The sequence below is a fragment of the Malassezia vespertilionis genome, chromosome 1 (assembly GCF_029542925.1).
Source record: "Malassezia vespertilionis chromosome 1, complete sequence".
Classification (NCBI taxonomy): domain Eukaryota; kingdom Fungi; phylum Basidiomycota; class Malasseziomycetes; order Malasseziales; family Malasseziaceae; genus Malassezia; species Malassezia vespertilionis.
Window position 1 is genome coordinate 844,589 of NC_079247.1, and position 24,462 is coordinate 869,050.

A 24,462-nucleotide genomic window follows, 5' to 3' on the forward strand; every position below is an offset into this window, starting at 1 on the left:
ACCATAATGACCGTTACATCACAGCTCCGCTCCGCGCAGTAAAGTGAAAGGCTGTCCATTAATTTTGGCCATGCATGAAGATGATACAATGTAGGAATGCATTGTAACACCGATGAATAGGCCCAATTTTGCAAAAAACTGACATCGTTGCAAGTGGAGTAAGTTTCGCGCGTCGTCTCATGAGCAGTAGTTGCATGATTTACAAGGGGTATACGTTAGGGTTACACATTACCATAATTTTCGTCGTCACAGAGCCACAGCACATTCTTGTGCAATACTGCTTCCATCCGCAGGCTGCATATTATCCACCATAGCCTGCCGGAAGGCGTCCAGCGTGCAAAATTCCGATTTGTCAGCAAAGTGCTTATCAGCAGGCGCACACGCCGGAAGGAAGAGAGTTTCGTCACCGTAGCGACAGCGCACATAAAAGCCCTTTCCTTCGACCTTACTGAGCGGCGCGCCATCCGGCTCAGGTGGCGTGGCCTCGATCATATTACGGAACAGTTCCATGGAGAGGCTCGCCGCAAATGCAGGCCACTTGCCATTGAAACAGTCCATCACATGCAGCAATCCAATCAAGGTAGCGTCGTGGCCCAAGTACAAGCTCAGCCGGAGTGGATCCTTGTCACCTAAGACCACCCTTCGAGCAAACTTGTCGTACAAGGAGCCGGAAAAAGCACCCATCGCTAAGCGACGGTACTGCCTGCGCTCGTTCAAGTCTGCAGTTTCATACCCCGCAAACCACTCGTGCACAACTGCTTTCTCCATCAAATCGACCACGACCGGCTGGCTGAAGGGATGCGGAATCGGAACTTTGTGCGCCATTGCTGCGCGCGCAGTATCAATCAAGCCACTTAGTTTCGGTTGCCCATCCACACGCGGCGGTACACCGTCATTATGCGGACAGATCGCATTGTCCAGCTCGGCAAGCTGCGGGTTATAAATTGTGGCTGCCTCCTTGGAAAAGCGCCGCATCATCAGCGCAAGCTTTGCACACGGCCGCGAGTTTGGGAGCATGTCTTCGTCCACATTGTTCCGCACATTGATAGACGGAATAAGTGAGCCAGGTTGTCCCATGGAAGAGCCAAAGAAACCGGTGACGACCTGCTCGAGACTCTGCGTCGTGCGCGTCATGTCCGTAGTACGGAAATAGACTCGGTCTGCATCGGTCACATGCAGCTGAGCAGGAAGAAGGTGTAGCTTTCCAACATACAAAGAGCGGATATTGTGTCCAATACGCAGCATGTTTAATCTTCCCTGATCCGTGAGCTCGCCCAAAAGACAACTACCAATGTCGCCCATTCGTGGCTCTCCCTCGACCAGGTACTCGACACGGCGCTGGATATTTGCGTGTGACGGCACAACCTGAGGTTTTTTAAGAACAAAATCCATTTTACGCAGCACAGCCCGGTCAAAACTGTGTGAAGTGTGGCAGAAGTTCCATTGCAAGGGAATCGGCGGAGTTGCATGTTGCATCCTGTACCGTACGGGCGCTCGCTCCCCATGACGAAGCAGAAAAATGGCTTGCTGCAAAGCAAATCCTTTCGGAGGTTCTTGCCACCCCAATGTGTCTGAGAGTTCGCCATGTCCCAGAGGCACGGACGTCGCCGACATGCCCAGCATTCGTAAGGGTATGGGGCGAAGAATTTGCGAGTGAGTTTTACGGAATGCATATATCCAAATAATGACTAATCCATACGACACAAAGCCCTATGAGGGGGGTAAAGCGATGCTCGAGAGCGTGCCAGGCAGTTCTTGGGCGCCCTCGCGATAGAGTAGTGCGATAGAAAAGACAGTCGCAACAAACAATGCGCCGATGGAGCCAATAATGAGTAGCACAAACGATGCCACATCCTCCTTTTCGCATGCGGCGCCTGTCCATTGCTGCGTCTTGCCGGCCGTCTTGGTCGCGCGGCAAGCACAGCGCCAGCATTTTTTGCCGCCCTTAGCCGACTCCTTCGGCTCTCCGTGCCCATTGCAATCGTTTGTAGCGCCGCGCAGTGCGTCGGGCGAAGTGTGGCACGCATTCGCATCCTTGCTGGGCGCATCGGCAACGAAAGGATGCAGCCTATCGTGTGTTGTATTTGCACGGACCTTGCTGCGTGTATATAGAGGTGCTCCGCTCTTGTCCGTGTGCACAATTGCAATGGGCCCGACTCCGCCTGCCCAGTTCTGTACGAGTGTATTTACCGTCTCCTTCAGCTGCGCCTTGGCACGCTCGAATGTCGCACTCTTTGCGCCATACTCGGTGCGAATATCCGCAAGTGCATCAAGGTGCATTTGCTGTACTGATTCCATGCTGGGCGCATCGCTCCTGGCCAAGCTACGCAAGGATGTAAGCTCCTGATCGAAACGCCCAAGCACATCACCCGCGAGGTTCTTTGCCTGGCCTAGCCACGCACTTGCACCTTGCGCCGCGCCCGCATAAAGCTGCGCAAGCGCTTCAAAGTTCTCTCCGGACGCAGCGCTGGAAACTGTATGGGTCGCCTGCATCGACGCAGGAAATAGGTCTGGTGTTAGTACACGGCAAGGCACGTACCATGTTCATCGCGCAGACCATGGAACGTAACTAAAAAGCCGTTTTTGTCACTCATAGGCTCAAACAAGGTAGTCGCATCGTATTCTGCAATATCTGCGGGCAGGTGATGCCATACCTGCGGACCGCATTGGCGCTTAGTAGGAAGCACATTGCTATCGACACCAAGGTGGTGTGCCAATACACGATGTGCGTCTTGCGCAGAGATCTGCAGGGGACTCTTGGATGCATCCTCCACCCCGCTCAAGTACAGTGTAGACTCTGCGAGGACCGCCAGAGGCGCCAGAAGCGCTATCACCACGTACAACATGAGCGATGAGCCGCGGGAGGCTCTGTCAGCTAGCAAGCGCATCGGGCCACGTGCTATATAATCAGCCGATTATCAAGCGAGGATACAGGAAAGTCACCCAAGAAGAAAGGCATTGCGTGCAGCCACTAGATTACAGACGTCCATCGTCCGCCTTCTATCCAAACGACCCAACTGTCGCGGATTCTATGTCCGCTGCCCAAGATGCATTGCTTCCGTGTGAGGCGTGCGCACAGCCCAAGCCGCGACTAAGTCGCGCGACCAAAGACATTCTGTTTGGCTCGGTCGCTGGGATGATCAGCAAGCTGTTTGAGCACCCGTTCGACTTGGTTAAAGTGCGTCTGCAGACGCAGCCGATGAAGCCCGCACCCCATTATACCGGCGCGCTAGACTGTTTCCGAAAAACGATTCAGCGCGAAGGCGTGCGAGGTCTGTTTCGTGGTGTCTCAATGCCGCTCTGCGGTGCGACGCTGGAGAATGCGAGCCTTTTCTTTACCTACAATCAGGTGCAGCCTTTACTTCGGGATGTGTTTCGCGTGTCAAAAGACGAGCCTGCCCCTATGAGTCTACTCGCTGTGGCTGCGGCGTGCTCTGGCGCCGTCGCTGGTTTCGTGCTCACGCCCGTGGAGCTGATCAAGTGTAGGATGCAGGTACAGATGATGACTATGCATACTGCACAAGCTGATGCCCCAAAGGATGTACGGCGCGCGCTGCCGCAACTACCGAGCGCCCTGACGCTTATCCGGCAGACAGTGCGAGAAGCGGGTATCCGCGGTCTGTGGCTTGGTTTTGCCGGCACTTTGGTGCGCGAGATGGGCGGAGGCATTGCGTGGTTTTTGACATTTGAGATCGCGACGCGCGAGCTGATCCAGCTACATCAACACCAACATCCCAGCAAGCTGTTTGCAAAAAAAGACCTGAGCAGCATCGACTTGGCCGGTTCTGGCGCTTTAGCAGGAATTATGTACAATGTGAGCCTTTTCCCTGCGGACTGTGTCAAGTCTACCATGCAGACGGAGAAAGAGCTGCGCATGCACAGCAAAGTTCCGCACGCGATCTCGCGCGGTTTTTTTGCGACATTTGCTCATATCTACAAGACGCGTGGTATTCGGGGTCTCTACGCGGGACTTGGCGTTACATGCCTACGCAGCGCACCAAGCAGCGCCATTGTATTCCTAGTTTACAACAAACTCGAGCACGCAGCCGACTTATACGGTCTATAGTTATTGCCCAACAATGCACGTGTCCGCTTATCTCCGGGCCCACAAGGCCTTGTTGCACAAGCCCGCAGTAGTTTCGGCTTTTCTTCGATACTATGTCCCCGAATTTTGGGCGCTCTTTCTTTGCAAGTGCAAACCGATCGGTGCATTCATCTTTCGCAAAGACAAACCGCACTGCCCTTTTTTCGACGACCATGGCTACTGGTATGCACAATTTGCACGCATTTACGTGCAGCACAAAAGATTAAAGTAGAGAACCCTATCGTGGAACTCGATGGTGATGAGATGACTGTACGTATTGAATACGGCCCCACTGACACCCAGCGTATCATCTGGAAAAAGATTCGTGACGATGTATGTGCGATGTAGCGCAACTTATATTAGCTCATTCTTCCCTTTTTGGACGTGGACCTGAAATACTATGACTTGGGCATAGAGCATCGCGACCAAACCGACGATAAGGTTACCACCGAGGCTGCCGAGGCGATCAAGAAGTACAAAGTCGGAGTCAAGTGCGCCACGATCACGCCCGATGAGGCGCGTGTCAAGGAGTTTGGCCTGAAGAAAATGTGGCTTTCGCCTAACGGCACCATCCGTAACATCCTGGGCGGCACTGTTTTCCGCGAGCCAATCGTTCTTAGCAAGATCCCCCGTCCAGTTCCTGGCTGGACTAAGCCGATTTGCATTGGCCGCCACGCTTTTGGCGATCAGTACCGCAGCACTAACTTTGTCGTGCCGGGTGCTGGCAAGCTCACCATTACGTACACCCCCAGCGACGCGCAGCAGGAGCCGATTGAGTACCAAGCGTACGAATTTAATGAGAACGGCGGTGTTGCTATGGCCATGTACAACACGATCGACTCCATCACGGGCTTTGCTCACGCTTCGTTCAAGATGGCGATCGAAAAGCAGATGCCGTTGTACTTGAGCACCAAGAACACCATTCTCAAAGCATACGATGGCAAGTTTAAGGATATCTTCCAGGAACTGTACGAGTCGATCTACAAGCCCGACTTTGATCGCCTCGACATCTGGTACGAGCACCGCCTGATCGATGATATGGTGGCGCAGGCCATCAAGGGCGACGGTGGCTTTGTCTGGGCGTGCAAGAATTACGATGGCGACGTCCAGTCCGACATTCTTGCGCAGGGTTTCGGCTCTTTGGGCATGATGACCTCGGAGCTGATCACCCCCGATGGCGATCTGATCGAGTCCGAGGCTGCGCACGGTACCGTGACGCGCCACTACCGCGAGCACCAAAAAGGCAACGAGACAAGCACCAACTCGGTAGCCTCGATCTACGCCTGGACTCGTGGCCTTCTTTTCCGCGGCAAGCTCGACAATAATCAGATGCTGATTGATTTTGCCCAAACGCTCGAGCAGGTCTGTGTGGATGCGATCGACAAGGACAATGTCATGACCAAAGACCTTGCCTTCTCGATCTACGGCAAAAAAATGAAGCGCGAGAGCTACGTGACTACCTTTGAGTTCCTCGACCACGTCAAAGAACAACTCATCGCAAAACTCCAGCAGAATGCCTCGCACTTGTAGCTGCTTCTTAGTGTTACACAATACAATACTTGCACACACCTTGCCTCTTTGTACATACGAGTCTTTTTATATATATATATATTGTGATAAAGTCTATTCGTAGCTGCCGTGGCGTATCATGCGCCGATCCAAAGTAAGAGTGAGCTTAGACACACGCTAGTAAAGACGAGCGCCATGCTTGCCGATGCAATTCCATCCGCGGCACTATCCGACGCTTGGTTGTTGCCCGCCTTGTTCAGCGGCTCTACCGGCCCACTCGATCCCGTTACATTCCCCGCGTAATAATCGCGGCGTGCGGCGTAGAGCATGGTGAGAAAAGCGAGGCTCTCCGCCGAAGTCGTCGATTGTTCGCCCGTGCTCAGCTCATTCACAATTTGGACATTGCTGGTAAATGACCCGTCCGGCGCAAGCGAGCCAGACAAGGTCATGTACACTTTCTCTGCGAAATCCACAAACTGTGTTTTGTCGGGGACCATGCTGGCAAAGCGGAAAGCATTGTACGCCATCAATGCTGAGCCCGAGCCGTCCATGAACGAGCTTGTATTCCCCAAGTCGTTGCGCAGCAATCCTGTATTGGGATCCGCCTGTTTGTACACCACTTGCAAAAGATCCTCAATCCAGGTTCGCAAGTCATTCTGCGGCGCTTGGAACTGCGCATCGTCGGTGTGTGTCATTGTCGCCAAGACACGAAGCATGCCCGCACCGACCCAAGCATTACCGGTTAGCCACGGACGACTGTCGAGCCAACGTATCACGTTCTTGCCATTATCCTTGACAATATGCCCGTACAAGCCTTGCGAGGTGGTGTTGGAGAACAACAGGTACTGGCGCAAGAGGCGGACTTGGTTGTATGCCAGACTGATCAACTTGGCATTGTTAGTCATGAGGCCATAGGTGGCAAAAAAAGGCGGTCCCATGTACATTGTATCCGACCAAAACTGCACATCACCGGGCGTAGCCCGCTGGCTGATTGCACCATTCTGGCTGCGCGATACATTGCGCCTCAAGTAGGTCAGTTCGCGCTGGGCGCCGCCGCCATAAAATGCCCTTGGGTCCGGCGCGCTGTTAGGAAACCCTTCTAGGCACCATGCAGCTATTAGCACGCCTTCGCCGCAACTCGCAGAGTCTTGTGAGGCGCCAGTGTTTAGCGCTTCATCGCCCGTGATAATCGTCGCTAGGCGCCCATTCTTGTCCTGGGACGTGACGCTGTGGAAAGCAAGGCTGAGGAGCTTTTCAGGGAAGTCAGTTTTCTGAGGGGGATAAAATTCAGCACCTTTCTTGTCCGACTTTGAAAAGGTAGAGTATTCAGGGTAAAAGAGCTCCAGCACGGCGGATTGTGCCACGCCTTGCTCCCACGACGCTCGCTGGGAGGTGAGAAGACTATCGAGAGCCAAGTGCATCGAAGTCAAATTTTCTGCCGGCGCATCCGCACGCCGTGCCAGCATGCTGTGCGTGTGCGTGTGCGTGTGTGCAGACGCATCCACACTCGCGACACCAAACGCCAGCATCGCAAGCACTGCTGGAGCGGCGGCCATGGCAGACGAGGTGCGGGAGGTAACGGTGATTTTCGTCTTGCCCAACTTGGGTTGCGCCGCTGTCTCCGTAGGGATCGGCACCAAGACAGCCGAGTCCATAGTTTCGTCGGGTAGAATACCGGCTTCGGTAGCGCCGTGCGGTGCAACTACAACAAGTGTGCCATTGGTACGCGCCAAGCCGACGTCGCCCGTTGCAAACCATGCCGAAAGTGTCATGTCCGCCTCAGGATTGGGTGCACTGGAATGCGCTAGCGAGTAGCCGCGCACGTAAATCTCGCCGATAGGATCTGTTTCTGCACCGCCATCCTTGCGTTGGAGATACTCGAGCACTGCAGAGTGTGCCTCGACAGCAGGCGTATCTTGCACCAACTTGAGCTCCATCGAGACGGCTGCAGGCCCAGTATGCGGCGCAAGGCGCCGTTTGGACTCTGGGCCAATCGGCTGCGGTTGAAAAGCTTGCAAATCGTATATGTTGGACGCTGAAACCGGCGCAGTGACAATGCCTTTTGCATTGGATGTTACGAGCACAGAAGGCATGTACGCATGCATCACAGGGCTGGCCAAAAAGAGGCGCAGGTGGTCCAGCGCGGCTTGATCCAGCGTCACCGCGTTGCTAAAAATTACCGTCGCACGAACGCGTGCGCCAAACTTGTTGCGCAGTCCAGAAAACACGAGGCGATCGGCGAGCGAGTCGAGCGCAAATTTTCCTTTGCGCAGCGCATGCACACCGATGCGAAAAGCAATGGGGTAGAGCAGACTACTACTCGCATGGATCCACAGCAAAGTCTTGAGCTGCCCCGCCGCAATTGGGCTCAGGTACAAAAGCGTGGGTTTGGTAGCACGCAACGCTTTCATCACACCTTTGGTCGGCTCGCTGGTAATTGCAGCGCCGGAATAGAGCGCCATTAGCAGCAAAGAGACGTAGGCAGGAGCAGGAAGGAACATGTCTGCATGAGCATCGGTAAGGATCGTATCGCCTTCGCTCGGTATCTTGTCTGCGGGATATTCGCTGAGCCACGCAGTCACGCCCGAAGTCATCGACGTTTGCGTGGCGCGCACCCAACAACGGCCTCTTGGCTCGTAAAATTGCGCAAAGGTCTGTGCGCCAATCTGATCGAGCTCACCACTGCGTAGCTTGCTGGTGTCACGCACAGCGGGCGGCTCTATTTCGGCTGAGAGGCCCAGCACATCGAAAATGTCGCAAATCTTGGCGTGCGGCGCGACGCGCTTTGCTGCTTCATGCTGGCTCGTACCTGTAATAATCAAGGACGCACTAGAAAGCGACGGCGGTATGGGATAATTTGCATCGACGCATACAAGAGCGACATTTTTTGTATCGATACCGGCTGGAAGTGAGTGAGGCGAGGCGCCGTCAGGCACGACGAGCGTCGCGATCGGCGCTTCGGCCACAGTTGCAGCCAACAAGCCACACAGCGCATGCGCAGTCGTGATTTGGCCGTACACAATTATAGTAGGCTTGTGCGCGCCAAGGAGCGCCGTGATCCCGTGCGCAAATGCGGCGGCTTGGGAGCGTAGCTCTTTCGGCGAGAGAAATGTGTCGAGAATGCGGCGCGCGTGCGATGCTTCGCTGTCCGTCACACCGGTACCGAGAAGCGCGGCCACATTGGGCGCGGTGCGCCGGGGGCGCATCGCCAAGTCAAACCCGAGCGGCGCATTGACGTTGCGATATATTGGGGATTCGCCGGGCGAGCGGACTTGGGACGCGTCCGATTGATGGGAAAGGATCAGTGGGTGGAGAAGTGGCTGTTCATGCTGCTGTTGATACTTGACAAGTACAACAAGAATGACGATACTAGCTAGAAGCGCTACAGAGAGCGCATCTACCTCTATGAGCTGCCAGGGCATGATGAGGGAGCGAAGTTGAGAGGCGTAAGGAAACGGCGTTCATTGGTTTTGTAATTAAATCTCCTTGCAGCCAAAATTCGTGTGGAGGCGCGAAGCATGCACATGCAGAGTGAACGTTTGCGATGCAACCGATGCTCAGTGCTGAGCGCGAGGTGCTCAAGACGCTACGCCGGGAGAACAAGGATTTGTGGAATCGCGTGTGGAGCATTCATTATGTAGGTATGAGCCAGGCTAATAGTAGGACGCGTGTTTTGTCAACGCAGTATGCGATACCTATTTTCCTTTGCCGCTTGTGGGTACGTGCACTTGCATACTTACCAAGCCAATATGCGATGCGGCGCATGGTATACCTCGCCTGAGAGAGTACAGAGCACAAGCTACTTCAAGTCGACCGACGGGCACATGCACCAGTGGAATTTTAGTTTAAAGCGCGCGAATCTGCACCTGGTCCCAGTGATACAAGATGCGCCGCATTCAGACCTCACAGGCATGCTTGTGGTTGACTCTACTCGCAGAGGCAAGCGATACCCCGATGCATTGTCCAAAACTGTACCGATTTGGTGTGCAGTGCTTACAAAAGCGTCGTTCCTTCGGTATGGCACGCCGCACTGCACAGCACTGCAGCTTCCTCCAGGCACCGTGTCGGCGAGCGAGCGGCAGCAAATCGAGGCTCGGCTAGATGAATGGGTGAGCAATTTTCTCACCTCTGATCTTCCCATTCCCAGATTGACTAAGCCGCTCTGCCCTTTTCATGTACACCCCGGCCACTGCCCCGCATTTCCAACGCCTTCGGAGGCAGTGCATCATGTCGTGCTGGTGAGTGCATCTGCGCTTGAAAATGTGCCGCATCGAAGCGAGGAGCATGCATCGTACGTACAGGGTGCGGGCGATGACCATGAAAGTTGGGCGATGGGCCTGACGCCGGAACTATTTTGGAAGAACAAGACGACTATTTTGGGGCCCGCGATGAAACGCCCAGCACTAGCGGCATACATCGAGCAGATTGTCGCAGAAAGGGCGCTACTGGTTTTGGATGATGACGGTGCCTACGAACTTAGCACTACTGGGTTGTGCATAGCGCGACGGCTGCCAAGCTCCGAGGCGGAAAAGACGCAGTATGCATTGATGGTGCACTGCACGCCGCTTCCTCAAGCATCCAGCAAGCAGATCTTGTACTGCAAGGAGGAGACCGGAAAACGCGGGCTGTACGACTTTTCCGCATACCTTGGTCCTGCAGTCGACGCCGTCACCGATGCATTGATTGCAAGCGACAAACCCGTCCTGCTCGCTAGCGCAGACTATCACAGTAGTGCCGCGCTTGCAATTGCCGTCCTCGCCGCAAGTTTCGACGAGCACAGAAATCTGATACGCGCGCGCAGATCACTGACTTTGCACCGCGCACATATCTCCAAGGATACTACGCAACGGCGCCTGCAGTGGGTCGCGAGTGTATCGAACCAACTCGCGCCGAGTCGCGCTTACCTACAGCGTGTGAATGCATTCTTGATGGGCCCGCAGCGCCGTGTCACGCTCTACAATGACTCGTGTGTAAATAATGTATAGAGCGCATCACAAATCCACCACATTACGCAAAAGCATTTTGAAACGAGGCGTGCCAAAGCCCGTGACGGCGTCCCAGCCTGGCGCGGCCTTGAAACCAGTCTTGTTCCCGCATCCTGTTGCGGAGCCTTCGGTCACGTCGTTAAACGCGTTGCTCTGGCTAAGCCGCTTGTACAAGAGTGGGTTCACAAAGCCTAGGGATGGCTTTCCTTTTGCAAAACGTGCATCGTTTAGGAGCGAGAAAATGGACGCGACAAGGGGTGTGGATGCACTCGTGCCCGACTCGGTCGTCATACTATTATTCAGTGCAATAGAGTAGCGCGAGCCTTGGGCAGAAATATCGGGGTACGCCCGCCCGCTTTGGTTGTACAGGTGCGCGTACTGGTTGCCCATCACGTCCTTGATATACTGAGGAACCACATTGTCCTGGTACTTTGGCCGCGCAAAGTAGTAAGAAAAGCCTCCGCCAGAGTAGAACTTGGCAATGTCTTTCGAGGTCGCTGCCTCAGGGTTGAATCCCTGCGTCGCACCGACTACAGTAACATAGGGGCATGACCCAGGGAAATTGGGCAGAAAGGTTTCTTTTTGCTCGCCATCGTTTGTTTGACAGTGTGACGCCTTCTTGCCGCCCACGCCTTCGTCGCCCGACGCCACAAACACACTCACACCGCGCAGACCAAGTGCTGCAAACATGCTGCAAACGCGGCGCGCATACTTGGGCGGGACGGTTTGTTCGTCATCGCCGTACGAAATGGAAAGCACGTCTGGCAAGTTGGCGTCCTGCTCGAGTAGGTATTGAAGGAGCGCTGCGTACGGTTCGTTCGTATTTTTCGGACTGAAATTGTCGGGGCGGAAAGCGGGAGAGCCTCCGACAGAGATGAAACTCGTGCGGACTGGCCACGTCATACCGATGACTACCTGGACATCCAAGTTGGCCTCACCGCCCGCTGCAGATTGTGTTTGGTTGTCGTGTTCACCGTTGATAGTAAGGTAGTCAAACGTGGCTTTTCCAGCAAGTGCTTCGGGACGTTGCTCACGCAAAAATAGATCCAGGTCTGCATAGTTGGCATATTCATGGAGGAAGCCCGCGATTCCGACATGTGTCTTTTGAGGGGCTTGCGGCGTGTAGTCGGTCGTGCCGTACAGATGGCGCAGACATTCGGACGAGACATGCGATATGTTGCACGTTGACGTTGACGTTGATTCCGATGCAATGTAAAGTGTCTCTGTGTCCGCATCAGACGCAGCCAGCACTTGTTCTGGGTGCGTTGCTGGCTCCGGAATGTCGCTGTTCACAATGAACGATGGCCTTCGCTGTGTACGCTGGGAGGAAAAGTGGGTAATGCCACTAACGAAATCTACCACGGCTGCAATGTCCTGTGGAAGAGTGTACCGCGTTGTGCGCACAATTTCTTCCTGGCTTTCCTTGTGTCGGTAGACACTGAATTTTGCATCTCCAAGAAGTGCGCTCGCATGGCGGGCTGGGACCTTGACCAAGACCCAATCGCCAGTAGCACTGCTCTTGATGTGTTTCTTGGGCACACCGCTTTGCTGGAGATAGTTCTTGACGGTCTCCGTAGCATTGTCGGCAGGTTTCAGCATCTCGAGCACCTGGTCCTTGGACAAATGCTGCAGATACTCGGGGCTATCAGGATCGCTGGTCTTGTCTAGTTCCTGTTCAATACTGTTCGGGTGTTTCCATTTCAGTGCGAACTGCAACTGGATCGTTTCGTCACCTTTGGCAGATGATTGGCGCACCCAAGTGTCAGGGACGTGCACATGCTCTATTTCGAGCATCACGTCGCGCGCCGCGGCGGCGATGACAACGGCCGCAGCCAAAATGCAAAATAACGTGGTGCGCATGGTAGAAGGTAGCGCCGGTACAGAGTTTGCACGCGCTATCGACGAGTTGGAACCGAGATTTCCTCAACCGTGCAATCAACTGGCTTAGCCTTTCGCTGAGTGGTGGACTTATTTGGCCCCTGCAGCACCATCAGACAAGTGGAGGGGTGTGTGCCTAACAGGCAATGTAACATGCGTACAGAAGCGATCCCCAGGAATGGACGACACTGTGCTCAATACCATGTGGGAAATCCGTTGGAGCAACAGTCAGAGCCTGCCCTACTTTTATGACATCAACACGAATGCGTCGATGTGGGAAATCCCGCCAGGCCTGACGCAGCAGCAGGCTCTTCAGCTACCCGGCTCGGAAATCCTGGAAGACTACTACCGTAACAAGCAGCAAATGATCCGTGCTCGTCACATTCTGCTAAAGACCCAGGAAAGCCGCCGCCCTGTGGACAGGAAGGGCGTATGTATACTTTGCAATGTACATGCTAACCTCTAGAACCCTATTTCCCGCACTCGGTCAGAGTCTATTGCACAGCTCGAGTCTGCGTTCAAGAAGCTTAACGATGGACCGAACACTGACGAAGCGTTTGCCAAGTTCGCAAAGGAGCACTCGTATGTATTTTTTTGATAAAAAGAAAAACTTACGCAACAGCGACTGCTCGTCTGCCGAGCAGGGCGGCGATCTTGGATTCTTTGGCAAAGGTGAAATGCAGCCCGAGTTTGAGAAGGCTGCGTTCAGCCTGCCTATCGGCGGAACCAGCAATGTTGTCCACACCGATAGCGGTGAGCATTTGATCAAGCGCATCGCCTAAATAGAAGTGCTAAAGATATGCAGTATAGTAGCATACTACCTCTTACCAACTTTTCTATTTCAACTGTTAAACGGCCCTGGGCAGAATCTCTTACCTTGTCGCACAACGCTGCCACGCCCCGTTGCACGGGTCCTTTATCGGGGCTGCTGGCCCGAACGCGTCGCTCTTGGTTGTGCGCGTTACGTCACTCCTAGGTAGCCACGTGGCCCCGCGTGCCCAACATGCCAGTGTCGCCCGTGTAGAAGCTGCTTTTACACATTTTTGCTCTTGTCGTCGGATCGTCATGCCGGAGGTGCCGGAATACATGTCTCTGCCAGGACCAACGGTCCGGCGCGAGACAAATGCGATTGTTACTACAGGGCACAGCGCCGTGAGCTTCGTTCCGACAAACGAGATTCAGACCAGTGTAAGCACTGTGGACGACTACATTGTCATCGATATGATTATTCCTCCTACACAGTATATGGCGCCCACCTTATCCATGGCAAAGTTGTCGGGTCAGCTACAAACAGACCTGATCAATGAGCTGAACAGGCTTGGCCTGAAGGACGGGTCGCGTATTGCAGCGGTTGCACACCCTCGCAGCAAAGAGGCCGAAGCAGAGCAGTTTTATCGGAACACTAATGGCGAGCTCGTCGACCCCGCCCTCGATCCTGTCCATCGCCCTGACGACTACCGCAGGGCAAAGCTTGGAATTCGTAGTCTGCGTGGCGAGCCGCTCCTTACACACTTTCCCGATCCGAACCCTGCTGTGCCGGTCAACATTGCCGGACTTATCTCTACGTGTCCCTGCGTTTGCTGCCGCTCGGGGTGCACAGGTGCCGATCCGTTCACCAAGCGTCTGCCGATTCTTCCGCGTGCACTGGCGCGCGAACCCGTCAGCCCTAACGCACAAGAAGCTCCTCTCACGCAAACTCACGAGACCGTCTTCAGCGTACGGCCTGTCATACCAGCGCCAGCGCCGCGTACTGTGTCTAAAGATCACACGGTAGTGACTCCAGTTCCGCAGCTGCCGGCATTTGACATTGATAAGCCGCGCACATTCCGCACCGAAGCAACACCGCAGACCATTGTCAAAGTCCTGCGCACACCCACGAACCAAGTCTCGGCTTCTAAATCCTACGGTGATATGCAATCCCAATTCCAAGCCACCTCGATATCTTATGAGCTCCCTAGACGGCATGCTACGCCTCCGATCCGCTCCGAGATGGACAGGTGGGCCGAGGAGCAAGCGCGGCAGATCCGTTCTGTTCGCGCAGAGCGTACCACAAAGCGTGGAAATGCGCTGCAACGTACTGAGAAGGGCACGAGTGTCTTTGCGCCGCTCCAGCTGAGCGAGAACCTGGAAGCCGCACTGGCCCTAGATCATGTCCCGCGCGGCCACTTGACCCCGCCGCTCTCTAGCCCCTCTTCCTTCAACTCTTCGCGCGGCGAAAAAGGTGTGGACTCTTCGCCGAACAGTTCCTTTGGCACCTCCACGCCGATCGCCGCGCGCTACAGTCGCTCATCGTCTAACTTGCGTCAGAAACACAAGGACAGTGCGCTGCCGCCAGTGCCCCCCGTACCCGATACGCAAGTTTTTCCCGTGCGGAAAATACTGAGCGGCGTGCGTGCCTCTGAACCGACCGACTACTTTCCTTGCTCACGCACCTATGTGTGACGCGGACGATTGTAGAAATTCTGTTACGACAAGTCTTTTTGGCTAAACTAAGTAGATACGAATGAAACGAATGTATCCTTTTTACTTGTAGACACTTGTATACGTCTTGCCATTGTCTGGGCGAGGAAGCAGATTGCCGTGAGATGCAACACCCTCGATGCGGTGCGTTGCATTCAAGTTCTTGGTCACGGTAATCTGGAAGACGGACGAGCCACCCTCGCGTGCGACAATGATGGCGCTGGAAAGGAAAAAGAGCCAGATGCGCCACATTTTCTCGCCGTACTTGGCCTTGACCTTGTCCTCGTTCGACCTCCAGTTCTTGAGCCAGCGGTCAATGGTAGCCGAGTAGTGAATACCGGCAACGTCGCATGAGCGAAGCTCAAAGCCTGCGTGCTCCAGCTTGCCAATGACCCAGTTCAGCGGGCAGGAAGCGTCTGCGCCTGGGAAGATGTACTTGTTCATAAATAAGCCCCAGATCAGGTCCCAGTACTGCCAGCGAGGACGAAGTCCGGCAACCTGGAAGACCATCACGCCGTCATCGTCGAGCAGTTCGTACAGGTTGTGCAGGAACTTGGCATAGTGGCGGATGCCGACGTGCTCGGCCATCTCGAGACAAACAATCTTGGTGTAGTGTCCCTTTTGCACAGGGATATCGCGGTAGTCCATGCAGAGAATACGGGCTTGCGAGGTGGGGATGCCGTTCTTGGCCAAGCGCTCGTTGCCAAACTCGGTCTGGTTGCGTGCAAGGGTGACGCCGGTGTAGTCGCATCCGTAGTTCTTTGCTGCAAATGCGGCAAGAGTGCCCCAGCCACAGCCAATGTCCAAGACGCGGTCGGTGGGCTTCAAGCCGAGTTTGGAGCATACCAAATTCATTTTGTTGTCCTGCAGTTCCTCCAGTGTTTCTTCCCGGTTCGGGTCAGAGATAATGCCAGAAGTGTACACCATTTGAGGACCAAGGAACCACTCGTGAAAGTCGTTGCCCCTGTCGTAGTTGTCGCGAATCTGCTCCTCATCCTGGCGACTCGAGTGCATCAACACGTCGGGAAGCATATTGAACAAGACGTACTTGAAGAGGTTCGGAGTAAAATACATCGAAGCCCAGTCCCAGCGGTACTCGAGCGCCTCCTGCACATCGCCTTTGACATCGATCTTGCCGTCAAAGTAGTTCTCGTAGAAGATCTCCATAGGGATCTTGTGGCGACCGTGGTACTTGGCGCGCAGTGCAGGGTCCTTGATATCAAGGTAGTACTCAATAGGACGGTTCGGAAGCTCGACTTTTTCGTTGATTCGCGGGCCAACCATGCTCATCACGGCCCAGTACGCAATTGCGAGCGGGACACCGCACAGTGCGACGAGAAAAAGATACGATGTCCACCCAAACCAGCGAGCTTTTACAATGGGGAGAATGCGCAGCAAAATTGCGGGCCCAAAAAAAATCAGGAGCGCGAGCTGCACATTGCTAAAGTAGCCATTCCCTTCGACCGGCAAAAGGCCGTTGCGGATCGCAGCGTAATGCGTCAGACGCACTTTGCTCCCGGGGGCCATTTGAGGTGTGTCCTCCGTGCTTGGTTTAGTACCGCTCAAGTCCATGGGTGTGGTTGCGGGAGTCACCGCGCCGGCCGTCGCGCTTGCGTCGGGAAGCTGCGACATGGTCTGTGAGGAGGAACTTGCAGAGCGGGCCGGCCGAGCGCTGCTCCACACTGCTGCGCGCCTCCACATTGTTTCCGTTGGGCATGGCCGAACGGCCGTTTCGCGCGGTGGTGCATGGGCCCATCGTGACGCTCGTGTTTGGCGATCGGCATACACAGCATGCGGCATTGGCGAGGCTCGAGACATTTTACGAGTCGGAAAAATTTAAAAGCGTGTATCTTTCACTGGAAACAGCGGAGCGCGAAAAATTGTGCCGGGGGTACGAGGCGTTTAATTTGCCGATGCAAATCTTTCCAGCCTGGATAAAGGCGATGTGTGCGAAAGAAGAGGTTGCGCCTACAGCAGAGATGACGTGGCACGAGGCGACGTGCACTGCAGAAGAAAGTGCACTGCTCCGGTACCTGATCGAGCGCGACGTGCTGGACAGCACCGGTACAAGCCTTGTCGAGCATGCGCCGACCTACCTCATCTCTGCGCTCACCACCTCGGCAGAGACAGTGTTTGCGCATGAGCGGCTACATGCATTGTATCATTTCTCTGCACCGTACCGCGCATTGCTTGCGGAGTTGTGGGAAGGGATGCCAGGCACGGTCAAGGACGCCGTGCAGTTTGACATGCAAATGCGCGGCTACAGCGCGACGGTGTGGCAGGACGAGCTGGGTGCGTACTTGGGCGTGCGCGTGCCCCAAAATGTGCGCGCAGCTGATCCGAGCGTCGAGTTCGGCAAGAAGAGCGCGGAGACGTGCCGCGAAATTCGACGGGCGCTTCTCGCACACATCCCCCGGTATTGGCGCGAGAGTGCAGGGGTCGAGGAGCAGGTTTTGCAGCTGGCACCCGAGTTCCTCCTACAAGCACGCACCGAGCTGCGGCCCAAGCCCAAGGTGCCTGTCGCCAAGACACGCAAGCAAAAAAAGTAAGATTCGTACTGTATTATAACAAAAGATTATGTGCCTCGTGTAGAAAAATACCGTACTCTCCCTTGTCCACCGTTGGCTTGTTTTGGACAGGGGTGGGTATGTCTAGCTTCAAAGGTAGTGTCTCGCTTGGCACTGGTGCCGGGCTCTTTTCCGTGCTGCGCAACGCCTTGGCCGCCTCGTCAATGTTTGCAATTTTACTCTCTCCTGTGCCCGCCGGTACTCGCGGGGGGATTGCGGGTGGCATGGACGACACACTCGACTTACGTTGGTCGTCTGCCGGCTTGGTTTTTGTGTCTGCAAGACGAGTACTCCACGTCGCCCAGCCCCGCTTCAGCGCATCTTTGGCGTCTTTCGTCGCTGTTTGGCGTGTGTCCTTGTCTTGCAGTGATTTCGCCAGTGTGGTCACACGCGCGCGTAGCGGCGTATGCGACGCGTCGGCATCCGAGCAATAGGTGCGATGCGCAAGCACGTCCGGCGAGGTAGGCTGGCTATCAGACTTATTCGTGCTTTGTCTCAACACAGCGTCGGGAGTAGACAAGCTGCGCTCGGGCAGGTCGCGGTTTTGCAAAGAAAAATCCGTGTTGCTCTGTGCACTGTCTAAAGCGCTGTCCGGCTGCTTAACGAGCCACGGGCAAAGCCGGGTCCTACGCCGCAGGGATTTCTGCGTGCCGTTCTCGAGTGGCGAGATGGGAGTGTCGGGGCTGGGCGTGTAGTTAAGCGGTACATCCAACGTGGGGCTCGTGGAGTAAGACTTTTCCACTGGCGCGAGCTTCTCTTGTCGCTGCACAAGCGCCTCGTTCCATATACCGCCGCGGCGCGCCTCTGACTGCGTATTGAAGAACGACACACTGTTCATGTGCGGTACAACCAGACTCTCTGCCACGCTCTCGCGGATGCGATTTTCAATCAGGCCGGTGATGAGCGACCAACGCACCCGGCGCGTGGAGACGACGGGTTCAACGACAATGTCCATCTTTGGCATGCTTGTGAATCCGTACCAGATGCGGTTGCTCGGCGGCGGATTGATTTCGAGCTGCATTGTGCCTTCCAAGGACCGCAGAATCACGGCAAGCACGACGGGCACTCTGTACGACTTGAACCGCTGTCCAAGCGGAATGGTGAGTGTCGCGGAGATTTCAATGTGCATGCGACCGTGGTAGCGCACATGCACTTCCATATCCGTGTGTCCATTGTGCGTCAAGGATTTGAGAACGGGACGGCCAAACGTCGGGGCAGCGTGTCCTGTATCAACAGAGTTTAGCTGCACGTCACTCAAAAGCCGGGGAAAGCTCATGCGTTGGAGTCTGCGCAAAATACGACTCTCGACAAACTCTTGGAAGCGGTGCGTGCGCGAAGCGGCGAGAAAAACGCGGCCAAGCAATGCATTGAGCCACCGAAGCTGTAGCTCATCGGGATGGTCGTCCAATGTAGCAATCAAGGTGCGCATATCGAAGGCATTGATCAAGTCCGACCAGTGCATGTCTGCTTTGGACGATGCATCGACAAGCGCATGGTACCAGTCTTCTAGCAGCTTGGCCCTGGGAGTCATGATGTACCATTGTGGACCGCCCGGCTGCATCGACGCAATATGGATGGCATTTCGCTTCGTAAACAATGTACCATCGGAGCATATTGGCTTCTTCTCTCCGTCCAAGTGCGCGCCTTCCACATCGCCCACTTCGCGCTCCCACATACTCACGCGTTTGCTCGGCAGGTGTATGGAAGCGATGCACTCGGTACCAGCACGCGCCGCATCGTCAGAATTGTACAAATAAAGCATCGATTTGCTCAGAATCGCAAAGTATATTCCGTGCTCGTCTTGGGCGTGTGAAGTATCCGAGGCAAAGGCGGGGTCGCCGTCCGTGTCTTGGGGAATATCGGGGCCCACGGTCGGTGCGCCGCGAATGTTGCGGTACATCATGCTCATGTAGTTCGTTCGTTGTACAGTGCCATCGGTAGATGATGTGGCTGGATTGTCAGTGCTCGGCGCGACATGCCGCCAATTCGGAGGAATGCGCGAGCCGTCCCTCGCAAAATACGCGTCGCTTTTTCGCGGGAGTCCTTTGGACGTCGGGCGCACGATCAGCCACGAAAAAAGTGCTTTTCGACTGCTTGCGCTACCGGAAGACCGTATAGAAGCCGTCTCCGTACGGTCTTTTTCCGTCTCCGCCAGCAGGCGCAGCGCGTCCGTATCGCCGCCAGGCTCGTCATCGGAAGTAAGGGCGCGCGGCTCGAGAGGTGGGTTTGGCGGCTCCGGCAAAGAATCACATATGTTGAGAAGTAGTATACACAGCGGGATGAATGTGACGCCACCGAGCAGGTAGATGCACAGCTCGCGTAGCATGGGTGGCGCAACAAGTCCAACGGGGGTAGGGTCCACATGCGCACGTTTTAAACCGTACGTAAATCCCATGCAAAGCGCGCTCCACCCGTTCACCCTTGGCGACGATGAAGCGCAAGGTGCGTGGCGCAAACGCTAATGCCAGATTCTGTTGATGGGCAAGTCCGGTTCGGGCAAGACGTCCATGCGCTCGTTTATATTTAGCGCTTACCGTCCCGAAGATACCAAGCGGCTCGGCAGCACAATCGAGGTCGAGCATTCCCATGTACGCTTTCCCGGCAACCTCGTGCTGAATTTGTGGGATTGCGGGGGACAGAAGACGTACATGGAGAGTTATATGGATACACAAAAAGGAAACGTGTTCAGTGCTGTGGGAGCGCTTATCTACGTCGTGGATTTGGTCAGTACTGAGGACGACGACGATACGCACGAGTGGGACGCGGATTTGCGCTACTTTCGGTAGGTCTCTGCGCGGCTGACGAAAGCGAATGTATTGCGGCATTGCAGAGTAACTCTCCGGGTGCCAGGGTGTTTTGCCTTTTACATAAGATGGATTTGATCGAGCCGTCGCGGCGCAAGGCACTGTATATGAGCCGCGTCGCGGATTTGCGCCACAAGGCGCGCGAAGCGCTGCAGATGCATTCCTCCTCGCCGAATGTGCCAGACTCGCTGCAGATGCACTGCTTTGCGACGAGTATTTGGGATGCATCTCTGTTTAGGGTACGTTTGCAATACGCTAATTACAGGCTTGGTCCAGCATCATTCATACCCTCGTGCCCGACGCAGAGCAGATCGAGAAACATCTTGCGCACCTCGCGAGTATATGCTCCGCGTCCGAGATTGTTCTGTTTGAACGTGCCACATTCCTGGCCCTTTCCTACTACACGAATCTGGACCCGGAGGCAAAGCAGCCTTTGGATGCACCCATGGTCAGCGACGAGGTGAATCGTGACCAGGACAAGGACTCGGATAAGGTGCTGCTAGAGGGCCTCTCTGACTCAATGCTGCTTGCACACAATTCGCTGCGGCAGAGCACGGGTGCCTTTGCGAGCGATCGGTTCGAGCGGATCAGCGAGTTGGTCAAGCATTTCAAAATTGCGTGCATGGATGCGAATCAGCAAATGCAGGCGCTGGAGATTAGCACGCCAGAGTTCGGCGCGTACTTGGACGTACTCACTTCCTCGACTTATATCCTTGTCGTCGTCACAACACCGGCCATTGGTACGTCGCCTGCTTGCTCACCACAGAAATGCCTGCGGTCAAGCGCAATGTCGAGCTGAGCCGTGCGCACTTTGAGCGGCTCCAATCGATTCACTCCACATAGCCGATACCCGATATTCGCGAATAGTCACGTGCAGTGGACCTGTCGGCCTTCTCGCGCCACGGTTGGTGTTGATCATGCTAGGCTCCATGGCTTGGATGCAGCGCGTGCCGAGGTGCGTTCCCCGAGTTCTACATACACCGGGGCTGTGTGCTTCACACCGTATATCCCTCTTCCATTCGTCCCTGGCACGGAATGCACACTTTGACTCGAATGCATTTGTCGAGCGACTCGAGGAAGCGGGGATCGACCGCAAGCAGGCAGATGTCCTAGTGACTGCGCTTACAGGTGTGATCAATGAGAGCATTGATAACTTTGCGCGGGGTCTCGTACGCCGCGATGAGGCAGAGCGCCTTTCGTATACACAAAAAGTGGGTAGCTTGCCAACGCTCACCACAGGTTGATTTCGCGAAACTCAAGTCGGAGATCCAGCTGCTAGAGCGCAGTGACTTTGTGATGATGAAATCGGAGAATGAGCGGCTGATGGCAGACGTAGAGAAGCTGAAACAGCGCTTGCGGGAAGAAATTACCCGGACTACAGCCGGCGTGCGACTGGACCTGAACTTGGAAAAGGGTACGTTATGTGGTGTTGTTGTTGACTAGAGGCCGCATCCGCGACGAGTCTGCAGTACATGCGCTCAAGATTAAGGAAGTCGATACTCGCATCGAGTCGGAGATCGCAGGCATACGCACCAGCATCCAAAGTGCGAAATTCAACGTCCTCCAGGTACGTTTTTTCCCCGCAACTCACATGTAGTACCTTGTCGGTGTCGCTACTGGTGCCGGTGCACTGCTCCTCGCATACCTGCGCATGTTCCGTTAGTAGTGACTTTACCCTGTAAATGCATAGACCGCTTTTCCGTTAGGCCCGATGTATCGGCCTTGCACTTCCCCGCGTTGTTACGTTTGCCACGATGAACATTTCAGGGCGCACGCAGTATCAATCTAGCGGCTTCACTTTCGATGACCTCACGCCCACGCCAATGACCTTGTTTTCCAAGTGGTATGCCGAGGCGGTTGACGCTGGGGTGCTAGAACCAGAGGCCATGACATTATGCACCACCGCGCTGCCCAACGCACTTCCGCCCGCATTGACAAATACGCAAGTGGACAAATCTGGATGGCGTGTAGATGCACCGAGGCCCAGTGCACGCATGGTGCTTTTGAAACACGCCGGCAATGATGGATTCCAATTTTTTACGAACTACTTATCGCGCAAAGGCAACGAGCTCGAGGCGAATCCGTGGTGCTCGCTGACATTTTACTGGCCGCAAGTGTTCCGTAGTGTGCGTGTGCTGGGCCGTGTAGAGCGCTTGTCGGAGCAAGCTTCGCAGTCCTACTACGACGCTCGGCCGCTGGGAAGCAAGATCGGCGCCTGGGCGAGCCCTCAAAGCGAGCCTATCGTCTCGCGCGAGGAATTGACCGAGCGCGTTAAAAATACCGAGGCCAAGTTCGGCGTGCAGAGCACAGACGACGCTTCCAAGCATATACCCCTGCCTCCGTTCTGGGGTGGCTACCGCGTCGTTCCCGACGAAGTTGAGTTCTGGGCAGGGCGCATGAATCGCCTGCACGATCGATTCCGGTACGTGCGCGATCCAAACACCCAGTCTCCTCTCGACGACGCATCGACGTGGACAATCGAAGCGCTTGGCCCGTAATCTACAAAGCCTATGTGTACCCATACTGTGTGAGGACGCGGCACACTGCCGTGCGCGATGCATCGCCTTGGAACGTTTCGACCGCGTGCCAAAAAGTGTAGCTCTGTCGCATGGCGATGAGATGCAGTGTCGCGGCGATGAGCACACAAATATGGAACCTGTTGTAAGCATGCTCTCAATACCTACAGCTGGTGCGAAGATCCCTGGGGTAAGTACGCAGCACTGTACGTACAATGTAATCGAATGTCCCAGTTGCGAACCTTTCAGGGAAGTGCGCGACGTAGAGCATTGCGCCAAATATGTAAACGAAACCACTCCATGCGATGTACCCAAATCCGAGCGTCGCAAAAAGGAAATCAAAGCGCCGCGTCAGAGTGAGCATGTGCAGTATGGGCGCAATTCCACAAAGTCCCAGCGCAATAAAAAGGCCAGCGCGCACGGGCCTGTATTTGGCCGTGGCGTACTGCGGCTTGATGAGCACGTACAAAGCAAGAAATCCCAGCGACACGATCAGCACCGTGTACCATGCCATTTCCTTCGGATGACAGTACAATCCGAAACGCAGTGCAGGAATATTGCTGCCCACCGTCAGGACAACAATGCCCATGTAATCGAGGCGGTTAAATTTTTTGGCGACTGCCTGGGAGCAACACGAAACGCTGTGGTACACAGCACTACACGTCAAACAGAAGATCGTGCCGCTCAAAAAGATGCCAAGCGTGAGCATATCCATCTTATCCGCCGCGCGCATCTGAGGCGATGCACGCAAGTGCGGCACTGGGGGTACGACGGAGCTTGGCGCGGGCCATAGCGTGTACGGAAGTCCTCCCATCCCAGCAAGGTGCGCACACAGCAGACCGATGGCAACGACGGCTCCGATTAGATGGGTGTGGATATTCACTGCATCAGTTAGAAGCAAGCGTACCTGTTTCATTGTGCCAGTAGTCCCATATACTCCGCCAGCATCGGTAGTACGAGTCGTGGCAATACGTCTCCTGCTCCTGCATCACAGATTGCGTTGCGCCGGGTACATGGCGCCGCGTCGCGGGCACACTGCGTTTAGTCGTGTGCGCCGTATGTTTTTCCGGGACGGGCAGTGGATTTTCTTTGGAAGGGACGCGCGGCGGTGCATCGCCTGGCCGCCGATAGCCGGTACGAATATACGCATTATCCTGCGCTGCATGTTAGCATCCACTCGCACACGCACCCCACTGCGGCAAATCCTCAAACGTTACCAGGTACGGATGCATGACGGTGCGCGGCGCCGAATTGGCCATTTCTCCACATTTTTACCCGCGCACACTCGCCATCCCATTTCAACACGTGGGATGCATTGGCGACGATGTATGCTTGGACTTGCGTTGGTGGGATGTACTATTGCGCGGGATGGGCAAGAGACCGAGCATACTGAGCTGATTGCATACATGGAAGCACTACACGATGCGCGTGTCCATCATTGCGCGCTGGTCGGCAAGCAACCCTGCACATCGGTAAGATCCTCCACCGGCCCCGCTCCAACTCTATATGCCGCCCCGCCCATTGTCCCAGTACACAAGCCAGCTCCAAATCTGGTGCGTGCGATGCACGTCCCATCGTACGTCACACAAACTGTGCTGCGCTGCGCTGCGATCTTCTTCTCCATTGCCAGCACGCTCCTACAACTCTGTATCGCAGTTG

The 24,462-nt window shown here is 55.1% G+C and overlaps 16 protein-coding genes across 16 annotated transcripts; 8 read left to right on the forward strand and 8 right to left on the reverse strand.

Annotated features, from left to right (window-relative positions):
* Window positions 1-246: 246 nt before the first annotated feature.
* Window positions 247-1,476, reverse strand: MVES1_000486 (acid phosphatase; the record flags this gene model as incomplete). The annotated part of the gene is made up of 1 exon (XM_056205346.1): window positions 247-1,476. The coding sequence occupies one exon, from the start codon at window positions 1,474-1,476 to the stop codon at window positions 247-249; it is 1,230 nt and encodes a 409-aa protein (XP_056061321.1).
* A 234-nt stretch (window positions 1,477-1,710) lies between these two features.
* MVES1_000487 (uncharacterized protein) lies at window positions 1,711-2,846 on the reverse strand (the record flags this gene model as incomplete). The annotated part of the gene is made up of 2 exons (XM_056205347.1): window positions 1,711-2,510; window positions 2,540-2,846. 2 exons carry the CDS (start codon window positions 2,844-2,846, stop codon window positions 1,711-1,713), a joined length of 1,107 nt encoding a protein of 368 aa, XP_056061322.1.
* Window positions 2,847-3,031: 185 nt separating this feature from the next.
* On the forward strand, window positions 3,032-4,066 carry ORT1 (mitochondrial ornithine carrier protein; the record flags this gene model as incomplete). The annotated part of the gene is made up of 1 exon (XM_056205348.1): window positions 3,032-4,066. The coding sequence occupies one exon, from the start codon at window positions 3,032-3,034 to the stop codon at window positions 4,064-4,066; it is 1,035 nt and encodes a 344-aa protein (XP_056061323.1).
* A 191-nt stretch (window positions 4,067-4,257) lies between these two features.
* On the forward strand, window positions 4,258-5,614 carry MVES1_000489 (isocitrate dehydrogenase (NADP(+)); the record flags this gene model as incomplete). The annotated part of the gene is made up of 4 exons (XM_056205349.1): window positions 4,258-4,267; window positions 4,299-4,354; window positions 4,388-4,417; window positions 4,448-5,614. 4 exons carry the CDS (start codon window positions 4,258-4,260, stop codon window positions 5,612-5,614), a joined length of 1,263 nt encoding a protein of 420 aa, XP_056061324.1.
* Window positions 5,615-5,730: 116 nt separating this feature from the next.
* Window positions 5,731-9,015, reverse strand: MVES1_000490 (uncharacterized protein; the record flags this gene model as incomplete). The annotated part of the gene is made up of 1 exon (XM_056205350.1): window positions 5,731-9,015. The coding sequence occupies one exon, from the start codon at window positions 9,013-9,015 to the stop codon at window positions 5,731-5,733; it is 3,285 nt and encodes a 1,094-aa protein (XP_056061325.1).
* Window positions 9,016-9,137: 122 nt separating this feature from the next.
* On the forward strand, window positions 9,138-10,578 carry RIT1 (tRNA A64-2'-O-ribosylphosphate transferase; the record flags this gene model as incomplete). Its single annotated transcript, XM_056205351.1, has 3 exons — window positions 9,138-9,252; window positions 9,279-9,311; window positions 9,380-10,578. 3 exons carry the CDS (start codon window positions 9,138-9,140, stop codon window positions 10,576-10,578), a joined length of 1,347 nt encoding a protein of 448 aa, XP_056061326.1.
* A 6-nt stretch (window positions 10,579-10,584) lies between these two features.
* MVES1_000492 (tripeptidyl-peptidase I) lies at window positions 10,585-12,438 on the reverse strand (the record flags this gene model as incomplete). The annotated part of the gene is made up of 1 exon (XM_056205352.1): window positions 10,585-12,438. The coding sequence occupies one exon, from the start codon at window positions 12,436-12,438 to the stop codon at window positions 10,585-10,587; it is 1,854 nt and encodes a 617-aa protein (XP_056061327.1).
* A 196-nt stretch (window positions 12,439-12,634) lies between these two features.
* pin1 (peptidylprolyl isomerase) lies at window positions 12,635-13,238 on the forward strand (the record flags this gene model as incomplete). Its single annotated transcript, XM_056205353.1, has 3 exons — window positions 12,635-12,886; window positions 12,923-13,038; window positions 13,079-13,238. 3 exons carry the CDS (start codon window positions 12,635-12,637, stop codon window positions 13,236-13,238), a joined length of 528 nt encoding a protein of 175 aa, XP_056061328.1.
* A 283-nt stretch (window positions 13,239-13,521) lies between these two features.
* On the forward strand, window positions 13,522-14,898 carry MVES1_000494 (uncharacterized protein; the record flags this gene model as incomplete). Its single annotated transcript, XM_056205354.1, has 1 exon — window positions 13,522-14,898. The coding sequence occupies one exon, from the start codon at window positions 13,522-13,524 to the stop codon at window positions 14,896-14,898; it is 1,377 nt and encodes a 458-aa protein (XP_056061329.1).
* Window positions 14,899-14,979: 81 nt separating this feature from the next.
* Window positions 14,980-16,548, reverse strand: MVES1_000495 (sphingolipid C(9)-methyltransferase; the record flags this gene model as incomplete). The annotated part of the gene is made up of 1 exon (XM_056205355.1): window positions 14,980-16,548. One exon carries the CDS (start codon window positions 16,546-16,548, stop codon window positions 14,980-14,982), a length of 1,569 nt encoding a protein of 522 aa, XP_056061330.1.
* An 83-nt stretch (window positions 16,549-16,631) lies between these two features.
* EDC3 (enhancer of mRNA decapping) lies at window positions 16,632-17,465 on the forward strand (the record flags this gene model as incomplete). The annotated part of the gene is made up of 1 exon (XM_056205356.1): window positions 16,632-17,465. One exon carries the CDS (start codon window positions 16,632-16,634, stop codon window positions 17,463-17,465), a length of 834 nt encoding a protein of 277 aa, XP_056061331.1.
* A 13-nt stretch (window positions 17,466-17,478) lies between these two features.
* MVES1_000497 (uncharacterized protein) lies at window positions 17,479-19,878 on the reverse strand (the record flags this gene model as incomplete). Its single annotated transcript, XM_056205357.1, has 1 exon — window positions 17,479-19,878. The coding sequence occupies one exon, from the start codon at window positions 19,876-19,878 to the stop codon at window positions 17,479-17,481; it is 2,400 nt and encodes a 799-aa protein (XP_056061332.1).
* Window positions 19,879-19,913: 35 nt separating this feature from the next.
* Window positions 19,914-20,269, forward strand: GTR1 (GTP-binding protein gtr1; the record flags this gene model as incomplete). The annotated part of the gene is made up of 2 exons (XM_056205358.1): window positions 19,914-19,925; window positions 19,952-20,269. The coding sequence occupies 2 exons, from the start codon at window positions 19,914-19,916 to the stop codon at window positions 20,267-20,269; spliced, it is 330 nt and encodes a 109-aa protein (XP_056061333.1).
* An 86-nt stretch (window positions 20,270-20,355) lies between these two features.
* Window positions 20,356-22,785, forward strand: PDX3 (pyridoxal 5'-phosphate synthase; the record flags this gene model as incomplete). Its single annotated transcript, XM_056205359.1, has 9 exons — window positions 20,356-20,526; window positions 20,553-21,027; window positions 21,054-21,089; window positions 21,232-21,242; window positions 21,355-21,498; window positions 21,527-21,701; window positions 21,733-21,854; window positions 21,885-21,945; window positions 22,055-22,785. The coding sequence occupies 9 exons, from the start codon at window positions 20,356-20,358 to the stop codon at window positions 22,783-22,785; spliced, it is 1,926 nt and encodes a 641-aa protein (XP_056061334.1).
* Window positions 22,786-22,967: 182 nt separating this feature from the next.
* Window positions 22,968-23,536, reverse strand: MVES1_000500 (uncharacterized protein; the record flags this gene model as incomplete). Its single annotated transcript, XM_056205360.1, has 2 exons — window positions 22,968-22,988; window positions 23,018-23,536. The coding sequence occupies 2 exons, from the start codon at window positions 23,534-23,536 to the stop codon at window positions 22,968-22,970; spliced, it is 540 nt and encodes a 179-aa protein (XP_056061335.1).
* Window positions 23,537-23,690: 154 nt separating this feature from the next.
* MVES1_000501 (uncharacterized protein) lies at window positions 23,691-24,035 on the reverse strand (the record flags this gene model as incomplete). Its single annotated transcript, XM_056205361.1, has 2 exons — window positions 23,691-23,920; window positions 23,993-24,035. 2 exons carry the CDS (start codon window positions 24,033-24,035, stop codon window positions 23,691-23,693), a joined length of 273 nt encoding a protein of 90 aa, XP_056061336.1.
* Between the last annotated feature and the right edge of the window lie 427 nt (window positions 24,036-24,462).